General features: G+C 43.4%; 1 protein-coding gene across 1 annotated transcript in view; it reads left to right on the forward strand.

Annotated features, from left to right (window-relative positions):
* LOC140210814 (FYVE, RhoGEF and PH domain-containing protein 5-like) overlaps nt 1-16,086 on the forward strand; it is a 235,818-nt gene that overhangs the window by 86,513 nt on the left and 133,219 nt on the right. Inside the window, exon 9 of the mRNA XM_072280081.1 lies at nt 5,479-5,529. Within this exon, the coding sequence (XP_072136182.1) occupies nt 5,479-5,529 (51 nt within the window). The remainder of the gene's footprint in view (nt 1-5,478; nt 5,530-16,086) is intronic.

Consider the following 16,086-nt stretch of genomic DNA (forward strand, 5'->3'; position numbering starts at 1 on the left):
TTCCACAGACTTACCACCCTCTGAGAAAAGTAATTTCTCCTCATCTCTGTTCTTAATGGACGCCCATCAAACCTGAAGTCGTGCCCTCTTGTCATAGACTCCCCTACCATGGGAAATAACTTACCTGTTCAGGCCTTTTAACTTTTGGAATGTTTCTATGAGATCTCCCTCATTCTTCTGAACTCCAGGGAATACAGCCTAAGAGCTGCCAGACGTTCCTCATACTGTAACCCTTTCATTCCTGGAATGATTCTCGTGAATCTTCTCTAGACCACCTCCAATGTCAGTATATCCTTTCTAAAAAAAAAAGGAGCCCAAAATGACACACAATACTCCAAGTGTGGTCTCACAGGTGCCTCATACTGTAGAGCCTCAACATCACATCCCTGCTGTTATATTCTATACCTCTAGAAATGAATGCCAACATTGCATTTTCCTTCACCACCACCAACTCAACCTGGAGGTTAACCTTTAGGATATCCTGCACAAGGACTCCCAAGTCCCTTTGCATCTCTGCATTTTTAATTCTCTCCCCACCTAAATGATAGTCTGCCTGTTTATTTCTTCCACCAAAGTGCATGACCAAACACTTTCCAACATTGTATTTCATTTGCCACTTTTTTGTCCATTCCCCTAAACTATCGTAAGTCTCTCTGCAGGCTCTCTGTTTCTTCAACTCTACCTGCTCCTCCGCTGATCTTTGTTGGTAAATTTAGCCATAAATCCATTAATCCCCCAGTCTAAACTGACATACATTGTAATACGCAGCAGTCCCAACACTGACCCCTGTGGAACTCCACTGGTAACCGATAGTGAGCTAGAATAGGATCCCTTTATTCTCATTCTCTGTTTTCTGCTGATCAGCCAATGCTGCACCCATGCTAGTAACTTCCCTGTACTTCCATAGGGTCTTATCTTGCTAAGCAGCCTCATGTGTGGCACCTTGTCAAAGGCCCTCTGAAAATCCAAGTACACCATGTTTACTGCATCTCCTTTGTCTACCCTGCTTGAAATTTCCTCAAAAAATTGCAGTAGGTTAGTCGGGCAGGTCTTTTCTTTCAGGAAACCATGCTGGCTTTGGCCTATCTTGTCATGTGTCTCCAGGTATTCCGTAATCTCATCCTTAACAATCGATTCCAGCAACTTCCCAACCACTGAAGTCAGGCTAACAGGTCTACAGTTTTCTTTCTGCTGCTTCCCACCCTTCTTAAATAGCAGAGTAACATTTGCAGTTTTCCAGTTATCCGGTGCAATGCCAGAATCTATTGATTCTTGAAAGATCATCGTTAATGCCTTTGCAATCTCTCCAGCTACTTCCTTCAGAACCCTAAGGTTCATTCCATCAGGTCCAGGAGATTTATCCACCCTCAGACCGTTAAGCTTCCAGAGCACCTTCTCAGCCATAATTTTCACTGCATATACTTCACTTCTCTGATACTCTTGAATGTCTGGTACTGCAGATGTCTTCCACTGTGAGGACTGATGCAAAATATGCATTCAGTTGCTCTTCCATCTCTGCGTCTCGCATTACAATATTGCCAGTGTCATTTTCTATTGGTTCTATATCTACCCTCAACTCTCTTTTACCCTTTATATACTTAAAAAAGCTTTTAGTATCTTCTTTGATGTTAGTCGCCAGCTTCCTTTCATAATTCCTCTTTCCTTTCCTAATGACCCTCTTAGTTTCTCTTAGACCCTCCTTCTGCAAGTTTTTAAAAGCTTCCCAATCCTCTATCTTCCCACTAGCTTTGGCTTCCTTGTATGCCCTCTCATTTGCTTTTACTTTTGCTCTGACTTCACTTGTCAGCCATGGTAGTGTCCTTCTTCCATTCGGAAATTTCTTCTTATTTGGAATATATTTGTCTTGCACTTCCCTCATTTTTCATAGAAACTCCAGCCATTGCTGCTCTGCTGTCCTTCCTGCTAGTGTTCCTTTCCAGTCAATCTTGGGCAGTTCCCCTCTCATGCCATTGTAATTTCCTTTATTCCATTGAAATACCGACACATTGGAATTTAGGGTTTCAAATTTCAAAGTGAACTCGATCATATTGTGATCACTGTTCCCTAAGGGTTCCTTAACTTTAAGTTCTTTTATCATCTCCGGATCATTGCAAAACACCCAATCCAGCACAGCCGATCCCCTAGTGGGCTCAACAACAAGCTGTTCTAAAAAGCCATCCCTTAGACTTTGTACAAATTCTCTCTCTTGCAGTCCTGTATTGGCCTAGTTTTCCCAATCCACTTTCATGTTAAAATTCCCAATGATTATCATGATATTTTGCCCTTCTGTCATGCCTTTCCTATCTCCTGCTGTAATTTATAATCCACATCCCGGCTGCTGTTTGAAGGCTTGTATATAACTACCATTAGAGTCCTTTTACCCTTGCCATTTCTTAACTCAATCCATAGAGACTCTACGCCTTTTGATCCTATGTTATCCCTTTCTAATGATTTAATATTATTTTTCATACACAGAGCCACACTGCCCCCTCTGCCTACTAACCTGTCTTTCCGATATACGGTATATCCTTGGATATTCAACCTCCAATGGCAGCCATCCTTTAGCCAAGTTTCAGAGATGGCCACAACGTCATACTTGCCAATCTGTAGCTGAATTTCAAGATCATCCAATTTATTTCTTATGCATGCATTCAAATACAACACTTTCAGTCCAGTATTTGTTGCTTTCTGTTTTAACTGCACTATGCCTCTAATGCCCTGTAACTCATCCCACTGCCTGTCCTTTCTATCATCTCTGTTGCATGCTACCTTTGATCTATTTCTGTTTTTCCCTTCCTCAGCCCTATCACCCCCAAATTTGTTTAAACCCTCTTTAACAGCCCTATTAAACCTGCCCTCTAGGATATTGGACCACTTTGGGTTCAGATGTAACCCATCCTTTTTGTACAGGTCATACCTCCCCCAGAAGATGCCCCAATGATCCAGGAATCTGAAGCCCTGCCCTGTACACCAGTCTCTCAGCCACACATTCATATGCCTGATTATGCTATTCTTGCACTCATTAGCACATGGCTCAGGCAGCAATCCTGAGATTACTACCCTGGATGTCCTGCTTTTCAGCTTCCTACCGAATTCCCTGAATTCTCTGTTCAGGATCTCCTCCCTTTTTCTACCTATGTCATTGGTTTCAACGTGTACCAAGACTTCTGGCTGTTCACCCTCTCACTTCAGAATACCCTGCACCCGATCGGAGACATCCTCTACCATGGCACCTGGGAGGCAACACACCATGCTGGTATCTCTATCAGGCTGACAGAACCTCCTGTCTGTTCCTCTCACTATGGAATCCCAATGACTACCGTGTTCTTCATCTTCTTCTCTCCCTTCTGCACCACGGAACCAGGCTCATTGCCAAAGACCTGTTCGCCGTGGTCGTCCTCTGTCAGGTCACCCCCCTCAAATGCATCCAAAACGAGATAATGATCACTGAAGGGGATAGCCGCAGGGATGCTCTCTACTGTCTGAGCTCTTCCTATCCCTTCCCTGACAGTCACCCACTTATCTACCTCTTGCATCCTCGGGGTGACTAACTCCTTGTAACTATCTCCTGCTCACTTTCCCTAATAAGCTGCAGGTCATCAAGCCGCAGCTCCAGATCCCTAACACGGTCTCTCAGGAGCTGCATCTCGGTGCATCTGGCACAGATGTGGCCATGTGGGAGACAGGAAGATTCCCAGGATTCCCACATTTGACACCCAGAGTAAAGTACTAACCCTACAGACATGCTCTTTATTCCTCTAAAAAAAATGAAGTCCACTCACCCACTTACCTTGCTGAAGCCCGAATGAGCCAAAGCCCTACCACTCTGCCTCAGGCCACTCTGTCGATGACCACTCCATTATGCAGAGTCTCCTTTTTATGCCCGAACCTTCCCTGCTACCTAACTCACGGCTAGTGCTCCAGTTATAGCTGCTGATACGCCGCGTACAATTGACAAACACTCTTGAAGCTCCCTTTTTAAATAACTGCTGCCAACCTGCAGAAATCCCTCTTGGTAAAGCTCTGTTGGTGCCTCTAATAGGCCATGTACAATTGCAACAAATTCAAGGTGATGCATTTTGAGAAGTTAAACAGGAGTAAGAAATAAGCAGTAAGTGATAGCGAGGTAAAGGACACAAAGTTCTTCAAAAAGAACTAGGCAATGCGGAAGGGATGTTTATTCTACAGTTCATCTGTGTTATAACTAACCTGAATGATTTGGTGCATCAGATAAAGGGATCTACATCCTAGCTACACTATCTTACCCTTAACATGATGGATGGCGGTGGCTGAATTTACCCTGCATCTACTTCTGGCCTGATGCCCTGTGAGCCATGTAGTTGGTGTTGATTGTGTCTCTAGTTCCTGCTGTTCTTGTAAGATTCTATTGCATTTTATTTTTCCTGTAATTGTCTGGAAGAAATGAGTCTCAAGGTGGTAACATATACAGTCCGTATACCGGATACACATCAACCAAATATTGAAATGGATGTAGGGAAGGTATTTCGAATAGTGCGGGAGTCCAGAAACAGAGGAAACAAACTCAGAATACAAGGATGTCTCTCTAGGATAGAGCTGAGGATGAATTTCTTTAGCCAGAGAGGGTGGTGAATCTGTGAAATTCATTGCCACTGTGGAGGCAAAATCATTTGGTATATTTAAAGCAGAAGTTGATAGCTTCCTGATTAGTAACAGTGTCAAAGGCTACAGAGAGACAATGGAGTTGAAAGGAAAATAAATCAGCCATGATCAAATGGTGGAGTAGACTCAATGGGCCTAATGGCCTAATTTTTCTCCTATGTCATGGTCTTATGGTCTATTTCTCTTAGTGACAGGTCAATAACTAGGCAATGGTAAATTAAAGTGATTGGCAGAGGGTTAGGGGGTGGGGAGGGAGACGAGGACCATTGATTTCACCTAGAGGCAGTGTAGGAAATGGTTGCTCTCGTCACATTAAGCAGAATGTGGAGTAGAGCAGGGCCTGCAGGTTGGTGGGATTGGGCTGAGAAGATCTCCTCTGTTCAGCATGGGTAGATGGCAAAGCCCAGGGTGGGCAGAGAAATGTTGGTGAGATACTAATGAGATGAATTTTCTGGTAATTAAGGGCTTAGTTGCTACATCTCAAATCAATGTTACTAACCACTAGGGAGGGATTTCACAAGATGATGAAAGGCAGGAGAGGGCAACATGCTGTGTATGCTTGGGATTGGTGGTGACCCCGAGTACCAGCTTCTTGAAGAAGGGTTGTGGGAGGCCATATTCTGGATGAGGTGTCCATTGGGTGAGAGATGGAATTCTAAGGCCTTGAATGATTAGTAACATGGATTTGAGAAGTAACAAACCCAGTGCAAAAGTGCCAACAAATCCTCTGGAAGTCAACACTGTAAAGTACTAGGAATACATCTTGGGTGTAGATCCTGAATATCTTGGGTGCAATGCAGAATGCTCTTATCTCACCTCTATTTGCTTTTTTTCCAGATTATTTAAAGTATTTGTGTCCAGACACTACTGAATATGAAGACACGAAAGGTAATTCTAGAATTATAATCACAAAACATCATTACAAAACTTCAAAAGTACCGCAGTTGGCATCGAATCAAGATGAAACTCCGCTCGACTCCACTACCTGTAGTTCTAATGAATTGTCCATGAAAGTAGATTTAACAAACATGTGGTTCGTCTGGGGAGCCCGAAAGCTGATGGGAGAGGTGTGTGATTGGGCGGGATGGCCTGTCTGATGATGGGGGAGGTAAGTAATTGGGCGAAACAGTCCACCCATTGATGGGGGAGGTATGTGACTGGGTGAGATGGCCCATCATTTGATGGGTTAGATGCGTGATTGAACAGGAGGAGTAAGATTCAACCACTGATGGGACAGCTGCTATCAGTTGAGTGGCAGTGATCTGCTTGACTGGTTATGAAGGTGTTTAAATCCTGAGTGGTGCAGGTCTGTCTGAGGACTGCATCTTGTATGTGGAAGTGGGCACAGTGACCATAACTCAGCATAGTATGAATGGAGCTGCAACATTCTAAGTTGGCTGAATGTGCTGTTTGCCTGCTGTCTCCATGCTGGGATTCTGGGATTAACAACTTCCAATTTCGGTACTCTAATGCCAGTCCTTTAACACTGTCCTTGCAACACTAGTTAGAGAGTCCTGGAGTCATACAGCAGGGAAACAGGCATTTCAGCCCAGATGATCCATGCTGACCAAGATGCCCATCCAAGCTAATGCCATTTACTCATGCAAACACGAGGAAATCTGCAGATGCTGGAAATTCAAGCAACACACATAAAAATTGCTGGTGAACGCAACAGGCCAGGCAGCATCTATAGGAAGAGGTACGGTCGACGTTTCAGGCCGAGACTCCTCGTCAGGACTAACTGAAAGAAGAGATAAAAAGAGATTTGAAAGTGGGAGGGGGAGGGGGAGATCTGAAATGATAGGGGAAGACAGGAACGGGAGGGATGGAGCCAAGAGTTGGAAAGTTCATTGGCCTAGGGAGAAAGAAAGGGGGAGGGGAGCCCAGAGGATGGGCAAGGAGTAAAGTGAGAGGGACAGAGGGAGAAAAAAAAGAGAGAAAAATAAATAAATAAAGGGTTTCTTTCCTCCTGTCGTCGCCTATCATTTCAGATCTCCCCCTCCCCCTCCCACTTTCAGATCTCTTTCTATCTCTTCTCTCAGTTAGTCCTGACGAAGGGTCTTGGCCCAAAACGTCGACTGCACCTCTACCTATAGATGCTGCCTGGCCTGCTGCGTTCAGCAGCATTTTTTATGTGTATTGCCATTTACTCATGTCATATTTGGGCATAACCGTCTAAAGCTTCTCTGTCCATGTAACTGTCCAAGGCCTTTTAAATATTGTTGTTATATTGGCTCAACCACTTCTTCTGGCAGCTCATTCTCTCTGCATGGAAATTGTTGTCCTTGTTCCTATTAAATCTTTTAAATATTAAATTGTTCCTATTAAATCTTTTGCCTTTTACCTTATACATATCCTGCAGCCCTGGGAAAAAGATTGAGTGCATTCACTCTGCCTATGCCTTTTATGATTTTATGTATGTACCTTTTTAAGATCATGGTCTTCTGTGCTCAAAGGAAAAAAGTCCTTGCTTCTCCAGCTTCCCTCTTAACTCAGCTCCTTTAATCCTTATAAATATTTTTTGGACTTGTTCCTGTGTACTAATGTCTTTTGTGCAGCAGGGTAACCAGAAACTGAAAACAATACTGGAGGTGCTGCCTCAACTACATCTTGTATAACCACCTTATAACATTCTAACTCCTAATGCCCTGGGTTATGAAGGACAGGATGCCTTTCTTCCACTCTGTCAACACCTTCTGGGGACCATGTACTTCATGTATTTGAAGTTCCTCAATTCTACAACAGGACCCACATCAGGAACCAGGAGGAACTGTGAGATGCTACCTAAATGTGATGTTCCAAAATGCAATACTTAACATTTACCTGACTTAACTCCATTTGCCATTCCTCTGTCCACTTTCTGCAGGGAGCAGGGAAAATCTATGGAGACCTCTCCTCTGGTCAACACAGATAGGTGGTAAATTCTCTGTACTGACAGAGGTAGAGTTCTTATGCATGGAAATATTAATGCATGGAGACTATACTGATATTGGGTAATTTAGGACTGAGTTTGCTGCTTCTTAAATCGATGTCACTTACCTGCTGGACAGGATTTCACATGGTGATGAAAGGTGGAAAAGGAGAATATGTGTGCTTTGGTTTGGTGATGTGTGGGAGTGCCACCATCCATCTCTAGCTGATCAAGATGCCTCTGTATTGTTGATAACCTTCTTCACTGTCCACTATGCCACATATTTTTGTGTCATTTGCAAACTTACTAACAATGTTTGTACATTCATATCCAAATTGTTCATATTGATAACAAAGAACAATGGGCCCAGCTCTGACTCTTGAAGCACACCACTAGTCACAGGTCTCCTGTCCAGGAAACAAGCTTTTACCATCACCCTTTGTTTCCTACTATAAATTCAACTGTATGAAGGATCTTGGCCTGAAACATTGACTGTTTATTCCTCTCCATAATTCTGCCTGAGCTACTGAGTTTCTTCAACATTTTGTGTTTGCTCCTCAAAATTTACAGCATCTGCAGAATCTCTTGTATTTCTTCATACCTCAAATTAGTCAAGTCTCCCTGGATCCCATGCAGCCTAACCTTCCCGAGCAAATTGCCTTATGGAACTTTATCAAAGGCCTTCGTGAAGGCAATATGACCATGCTACTACTCTGCCTTCATCAATTTCCATGATCACTTCTTCAAAAACTGAATCAAGTTCATAAAACATGATTTCCCATGCATGAAGCCATGCTGACTATCCCTAATTACCCTGTCTTTCAAGATGCATCTTATCCCTCAGAATCCTCTCCAGTAACTTACCTACCACAGACTTTAGGTTTTCTGCTCTACAGTTCCCAGATATTTCTTTGCAGTCCTAATAAATTAAGGTACAATATTAGCAACCCTTCAGTCTTTTGACACTTCACTCATCACTAATGATAATTCATATTTCAGCCATGGCTCCTGCAACTTATTCTATAGACTCTCACCTTGTTCTTGGATAACCAGAATCAGTTTTAATATCATAGGACATAGAAAGCATAGAACACCTACAGCACAATACAGACCCTTTGGCCCACAAAGTTCTGCTGAATATGTCCCTGCCTTAGAAATTACTAGGCTTACCCACAGCCCTCTATTTTTCTAAGCTCCATGTACCTATCCAAAAGTCTCTTAATGACCCTATCGTATCCACCTCCACCACCGTTGCCAGCAGCCCATTCCACGCACTTATCCTCTTGTGGCAGCCATTTCAGCCCTGGGAAAAAGCCTCTGACTATCCACAGGATCAATGCCTCTCATCATCTTATACACCTTTATCAGGTCACCTCTCATCCTCCATCACTCCAAGGAGAAAAGGCCAAATTCACTCAACTTGTTTTTTGCATAAGGCATGCTCCCCAATCCAGGCAACATCCTTGTAAATCTCCTCTGCACCCTTTCTATAGTTTCGACATCCTTCCTGTAGTGAGGTGACCAGAACTGAGCACAGTACTCCACTAGCAAATTTGCTACTACATTAGCAAATTTGCAGATGACGCAAAGCTGGGTGGCAGTGTGAAATGTGAGGAGGATGTTATGAGAATGCAGGGTGACTTGGACAGGCTGAGTGAGTGGGCGGATGCGTGGCAGATGCAGTTTAATGTGGATAAATGTGAGGTTATTCACTTTGGTGGCAAGAGCAGGAAAGCAGATTATTATCTAAATGGAGTCAAGTTAGGAAAAGGGGAAGTACAACGAGATCTAGGTGTTCTTGTACATCAGTTACTGAAAGCAAGCATGCAGGTACAGCAGGCAGTGAAGAAAGCTAATGGCATGCTGGCCTTCATAATAAGGGGAATTGAGTATAGGAGCAAAGAGGTCCTTCTGCAGCTGTACAGGGCCATGGAGAGACCACACCTGGAGTATTTTGTGCAGATTTGGTCTCCAAATTTGAGGAAGGACATTCTTGCTATTGAGGGAGTGCAGCGTAGGTTCACAAGGTTAATTCCCGGGATGGCAGGACTGTCATATGTTGAAAGATTGAAGCGACTGGGGTTGTATACACTGGGATTTAGAAGGAGGAGAGGGGATCTGATTGAAACATATAAGATTATTAAGGGATTGGACATGCTGGAGGCAGGAATGGGTGAATCCAGAACCAGAGGCCACAGTTTAAGAATAAGGGGTAGGCCATTTAGAATGGAGTTGAGGAAAAACTTTTTCACCCAGAGAGTGGTGGATATGTGGAATGCCCTGCCCCAGAAAGCAGCGGAGGCCAAGTCTCTGGATGCTTTCAAGAAAGAGATGGATAGAGCTCTTAAAGATAGCGGAATCAAAGGTTATGGGGATAAGGCAAGAACTGATTGTGGATGATCAGCCATGATCACAGTGAATGGCGGGGCTGGCTTGAGGGCCAAATGGCCTACACCTGCACCTATTGTCTATTGTCCAAGTGGGGTCTGACCAGGGTCCTATATAGCTGCAACATTACCACTCAGCTCCTAAATTCAATTCCACAATTGATGAAAGCCAATACACTGTATGCCTTCTTAACCACAGAGTCAATCTGCGCAGCTGCTTTGAGCGTCCTATGGACTTGGACCCCAAGATCCCTCTGATCCTCCACACTGCTATGAGTCTTACCATTAATACTATATTCTGCCATCATATTTGACGTACTGAAATGAACCACTTCACACTTATCTGGGCTGAACTCCATCTGCCACTTCTCAGCCCAGTTTTGCATCCTATCAATGTCCCACTGTAACCTCTGACAGCCCTCCACACTATCCACAACACCTCCAACCTCTGTGTCATCAGCAAACTTACTAACCCATCTCTCCACTTCCCCATCCAGGTCATTTATAGAAATCACGAAGAGTAAGGGTCTCAGAACAGATCCCTGAGGCACACCACTGGTCACCGACCTCCATGCAGAATATGACTCGTCTACAACCACTCTTTGCCTTCTGTGGGCAAGTCAGTTCTGGATCCACAAAGCAATGTCCACTTGGATCCCATGCCTCCTTACTTTCTCAATAAGCCTTGCATGGGGTACCTTATCAAATGCCTTGCTAAAATCCATATGCACTACATCTACTGCTCTTCCTTCATCAATGTGTTTAGTCACATCTTTGAAAAATTCAATCAGGTTCGTAAGGCGCGACCTACCCTTGACAAAGCCATGCTGAGTATTCCTAATCATATTATAACTCTCCAGATGTTCATAAATCCTGCCTTTTAGGATCTTCTCCATCAACTTACCAACCACTGAAGTAAGACTCACTGGTCTATAATTTCCTGGGCTATCTCGACTTCCTTTCTCGAATAAGGGAACAACATCCACAACCCTCCAATCCTCCGGAACCTCTCCTGTCCCCATTGATGATGCAAAGATCATCGCCAGAGGCTCAGCAATCTCCTCCCTCACCTCCCACAGTAGCCTGGGGTACATCTCATCGGGTCACAGTGACTTATCCAACTTGATACTTTCCTAAAGCTCCAGCACATCCTCTTTCTTAATATCTACATGCTTAAGCTTTTCAGTCCGCTGCAAGTCATCACTATAATCACCAAGATCCTTTTCCATAGTGAATAATGAAGTAAAGTATTCATTAAGTACCTCTGCTATTTCCTCCGGTTCCATACATACTTTCCCACTGTCACACTTGATAAGTCCTATTCTTTCATGTCTTATCCTCTTGCTCTTCACATACTTGTAGAATGCCTTGGGGTGTTCCTTAATCCTGCCTGCTAAGACCTTCTCATGGCCCGTTCTGGCTCTCCTAATTTCCTTCTTAAGCTCCTTCCTGTTAGCGTTATAATCTTCTAGGCATATAACATTACCTAGTTCTCTGAACCTTTTGTAAGTTTTTCTTTTTGACTAGATTTACTACAGCCTTTGTACACCACAGTTCCAGTATCCTACCATAACTTCCCTGTCTCATTGGAATGTACCTATGCAGAACCTCACGCAAATATCCCCTGATCATTTGCCACATTTCTTCCGTACCTTTCCCTGAGAACATCTGTTCCCAATTTAAGCTTCCAAGTTCCTGCCTGATAGCCTCATAATTCCCCTTAATCCAATTAAACGCTTTTCTAACTTGTCTGTTCCTATCTCTCTCCAATGCTATTGTAAAGGAGATAGAATTATGATCACTATCTCCAAAATGCTCTCCCACTGAGAGATCTGACACGTGACCGAGTTCATTTTCCAATACCAAATTAAATAAAGTCTCTCCCCTTGCAGGCTTATCTAGATAATGTGTCAAGAAACCTTCCTGAACACACCTAACAAACTACACCCCATCTAAACCCCTTGCTCAAGGGAGCTGCCAATCGATATTTGGGAAATTAAAATCTCCCACCATGACAACTCTGTTATTACACCTTTCCAGGATCTGTTTCCCTATCTGCTTCTCGATATCCCTGTTACTATTGGGCAGCCTATAAAAAACACTCAGTAGAGATATTGACCCCTTCCTGTTCCTAACCTCCACCAACAGAGACTCCGTAGACAATCGCTCCATGACATCCACCTTTTCTGCAGCCGTGACACTATCTCTGATCAACTATGCCATGCCCCCACCTCTTTTGCCTCCCTGTCCTTCTGATACATCTAACCAGCTCTCCACTCATTATCACTGGCATATGTCGTGAAATATGTTGTTTTGTGGCAGCAGTACATTGCAATACGTGATTGAAAAAACTATAAATTACAATAAATATGTATTAAATTAAATAAGTAGTGCAAAGAGAAAGCAACTAAATAGTGAGGTAGTGTACATAGAAACCATAGAAACTACAGCACAGAAACAGGCCTTTTGGCCCTTCTTGGCTTTGCGGAACCATTTTCTGCCTAGTCCCACTGACCTGCACACGGATAGGTTCGTTATCCATTCGGAAGTAGTTTCTGAAATCAATGTACCTAAATCAATATATAGAGGGAACAACTAGAGGGGATGCAATATTGGATCTCCTGTTAGGAAACGAGTTAGGACAAGTGACGGAAGTCTGTGTAGGGGAGCACTTTGGTTCCAGTGATCATAACACCATTAGTTTCAACTTGATCATGGACAAGGATAGATCTGGTCCTAGGATTGAGGTTCTGAACTGGAAGAAGGCCAAATTTGAAGAAATGAGAAAGGATCTAAAAAGCGTGGATTGGGGCAGGTTGTTCTCTGGCAAAGATGTGATCGGTAGGTGGGAAGCCTTCAAAGCAGAAATTTTGAGAGTGCAGAGTTTGTATGTTCCTGTCAGGATTAAAGGCAAATTGAATAGGAATAAGGAACCTTGGTTCTCAAGGGATATTGCAACTCTGATAAAAAAAAGAAGAGGGAGTTGTATGACATGTATAGGAAACAGAGAGTAAATAAGGTGCTTGAGGAGTATAAGAAGTGCAAAAAAAAAACTCAAGAAAGAAATCAGGAGGGCTAAAAGAAGACATGAGGTTGCCTTGGCAGTCAAAGTGAAGGATAATCCAAAGAGCTTTTACAGGTATATTAAGAGCAAAAGGATTGTAAGGGATAAAACTGGTCCTCTTGAAGATCAGAATGGTCGGCTTTGTGCGGAACCAAAGGAAATGGGGGAGATCTTAAATAGGTTTTTTGCATCTGTATTTACTAAGGAAACTAAGGCATGAAGTCTATGAAATTAAAGGAAACAAGTAGTGAGATCATGGAAACTGTACAGTTTGAAAAGGAGGAGGTGCTTGTTGTCTTGAGGAAAATTAAAGTGGATAAATCCCCAGGACCTGACAGGGTGTTCCAGGTGAAGTGCCAGAGGATTGGAGAGTGGCTCATGTTGTTCCGTTGTTTAAAAAAGGATCGAAAAGTAATCCGGGAAATTATAGGCCGGTAAGTTTAACGTCAGTAGTAGGTAAGTTATGAAGGGAGTACTAAGAGACAGAATCTACAAGCATTTGGATAGACAGGGACTTATTAGGGAGAGTCAACATGGCTTTGTGCGTGGTAGGTCATGTTTGACCAATCTATTGGAGTTTTTCGAGGAGGTTACCAGGAAAGTGGATGAAGGGAAGGCAGTGGATGTTGTCTACATGGACTTCAGTAAGGCCTTTGACAAGGTCCCGCATGGGAGGTTAGTTAGGAAAATTCAGTCGCTAGGTATACATGGAAAGGTGGTAAATTGGATTAGACATTGGCTCAATGGAAGAAGCCAAAGAGTGGTAGTAGAGAATTGCTTCTCCGAGTGGAGGCCTGTGACTGGTGGTGTGCCACAGGGATCAGTGCTGGGTCCATTGTTATTTATCATCTAATCTCAATGATCTGGATGATAATGTGGTAAATTGGATCAGCAAGTTTGCTGATGATACAAAGATTGGAGGTGTAGTAGACAGTGAGGAAGGTTTTCAGAGCCTGCAGAGGGACTTGGACCAGCTAGAAAAATGGGTTGAAAAATGGCAGATTGAGTTTAATACAGACAAGTGTGAGGTATTGCACGTTGGAAGGACAAACAAAGGCAGAACATACAGGTAAGGCACTGAGGAGTGCAGTAGAACAGAGGGATCTGGGAATACAGATACAAAATTCCCTAAAAGTGGCATCACAGGTAGATAGGGTCGTAAAGCGAGCTTTTGGTACATTGGCCTTTATTAATCAAGGTATTGAGTATAAGAGCTGGAATGTTATGATGAGGTTGTATAAGGCATTGGTGAGGCCGAATCTGGAGTATTGTGTTCAGTTTTGGTCACCAAACTACAGGAAGGATATAAATAAGGTTGAAAGAGTGCAGAGAAGGTTTACAAGGATGTTGCCAGGACTTGAGAAACTCAGTTACAGAGAAAGGTTGAATAGATTAGGACTTTATTCCCTGGAGCGTAGAAGAATGAGGGGAGATTTGACAGAGGTATATAAAATTATGATGGGTATAGATAGAGTGAATGCAAGCAGGCTTTTTCCACTGAGGCAGGGGGAGAAAAAAACCAGAGGACATGGGTAAAAGGTGAGGGAGGAAAAGTTTAAAGGGAACATTAGGGGGGGCTTCTTCACACAGAGAGTGGTGGGAGTATGGAATGAGCTGCCAGACGAGGTGGTAAATGCGGGTTCTTTTTTAACATTTAAGAATAAATTGGACAGATACATGGATGGGAGGTGTATGGAGGGATATGGTCCGTGTGCAGGTCAGTGGGACTAGGCAGAAAATGGTTTGGCACAGCCAAGAAGGGCCAAAAGGCCTGTTTCTGTGCTGTAGTTTTTCTGTGGTTTCTAAATGTTGAGTATTTGTCTTCAAGCTCCTTTACCTCTTCCTTGATGGTAGCAATGAGAAGAGGGCATGCTGTGGGTGATGGGGGTGTTGCTAATGATGGATGCCACCTTTCTGAGGCATTGCATGTTGAAGGTCTTTTTGATGCTGGGGACACTATTGCCCATGGTAGAGCTGGTTGAGTTTACAACTTTCTGCAGCTTTTTCTGATCCTGTGCTGTGGCCCTCCATTGCAGACAACTGGTAACAATACTCTCCATGATACATCTACAGGAATTTTGTTAGAGTCTTTGTTGACATACCAAGTCTCTTCAAACTCCTAATGAAATATAGCCGCTGTCGTGCCTGTGGAGATGTTGACATCCAGAAATCTGAAACTGCTCACCCTTTCCACTTCTGATCCTTCAATGAAAACTGGTGTGTGTCTCCTTGACTTCCCCTTCCTGAAGTCCACAATTAATCCTTCTTCTTACTGTGTACATACATCTACTGATGCCTCTGGACACGGCTTCACTGATGTTCTTGGAATCATCGGGTGTTTCGGGTCTTTCAACATCATACACCCTCCTCCAGATGACCCAGCTGGGGCTGATCAGACCACAGCTTGTGTCCAGGTGGCCAGCTACTTATGACTCCATGGCTCCCCTCTTTTGAACCAGAGCCATCTTAGGACCTCTCTGCTGCATCAGTGGTACTGTGGGTGGTTCTCCTCTTCCTCTTTCCCTCGATGCCCAAATTGTTGAAGGCTCTAGCTAAGGAACAGGCTGCAAATCCAACCCTAATGTTGAGTGGAAGGCTGTTGTTGTAACACTGCTCAACCAGCTGATCCATCTCACTCCTGCATACCTCCTTGTTGCTATCTGAAATTCTGCCAATAAAAGTTGTGTCATCAGCAAATTTATAAATGGTGTTTGAGCTGTGCCTATCCACACATTTGTGAGTGTAGAGAGAATAAAGCAGTGGGTTAAGCACTCATCCTTGAGATGCACCAGTGTTGATTGTCAGCGAGTAGAAAATGTTATTTCCAATCTGCTCCAACTGTGGTCTATTGATGAGTAGGTCAAGAATCCAGTTGCAGAGGGAGGTATAGAGGCCCGTGTTTTGGAGCTTATTAATTAGAACTGAGGATATGATTATGTAATTATCACATAATTATGAGTCGTAATTAATAAACAGTAGCCTGACATAAGTACGTATTACTATTGTTCAGGTGATCCAAGATCGAGTGGAGAGCTAGTGAGATTGCATCCACTGTAGACCTATTTCAAATTTCAGCAGGTCCA

The sequence above is a fragment of the Mobula birostris genome, chromosome 16 (assembly GCF_030028105.1).
Source record: "Mobula birostris isolate sMobBir1 chromosome 16, sMobBir1.hap1, whole genome shotgun sequence".
Lineage (NCBI taxonomy): Eukaryota > Metazoa > Chordata > Chondrichthyes > Myliobatiformes > Myliobatidae > Mobula > Mobula birostris.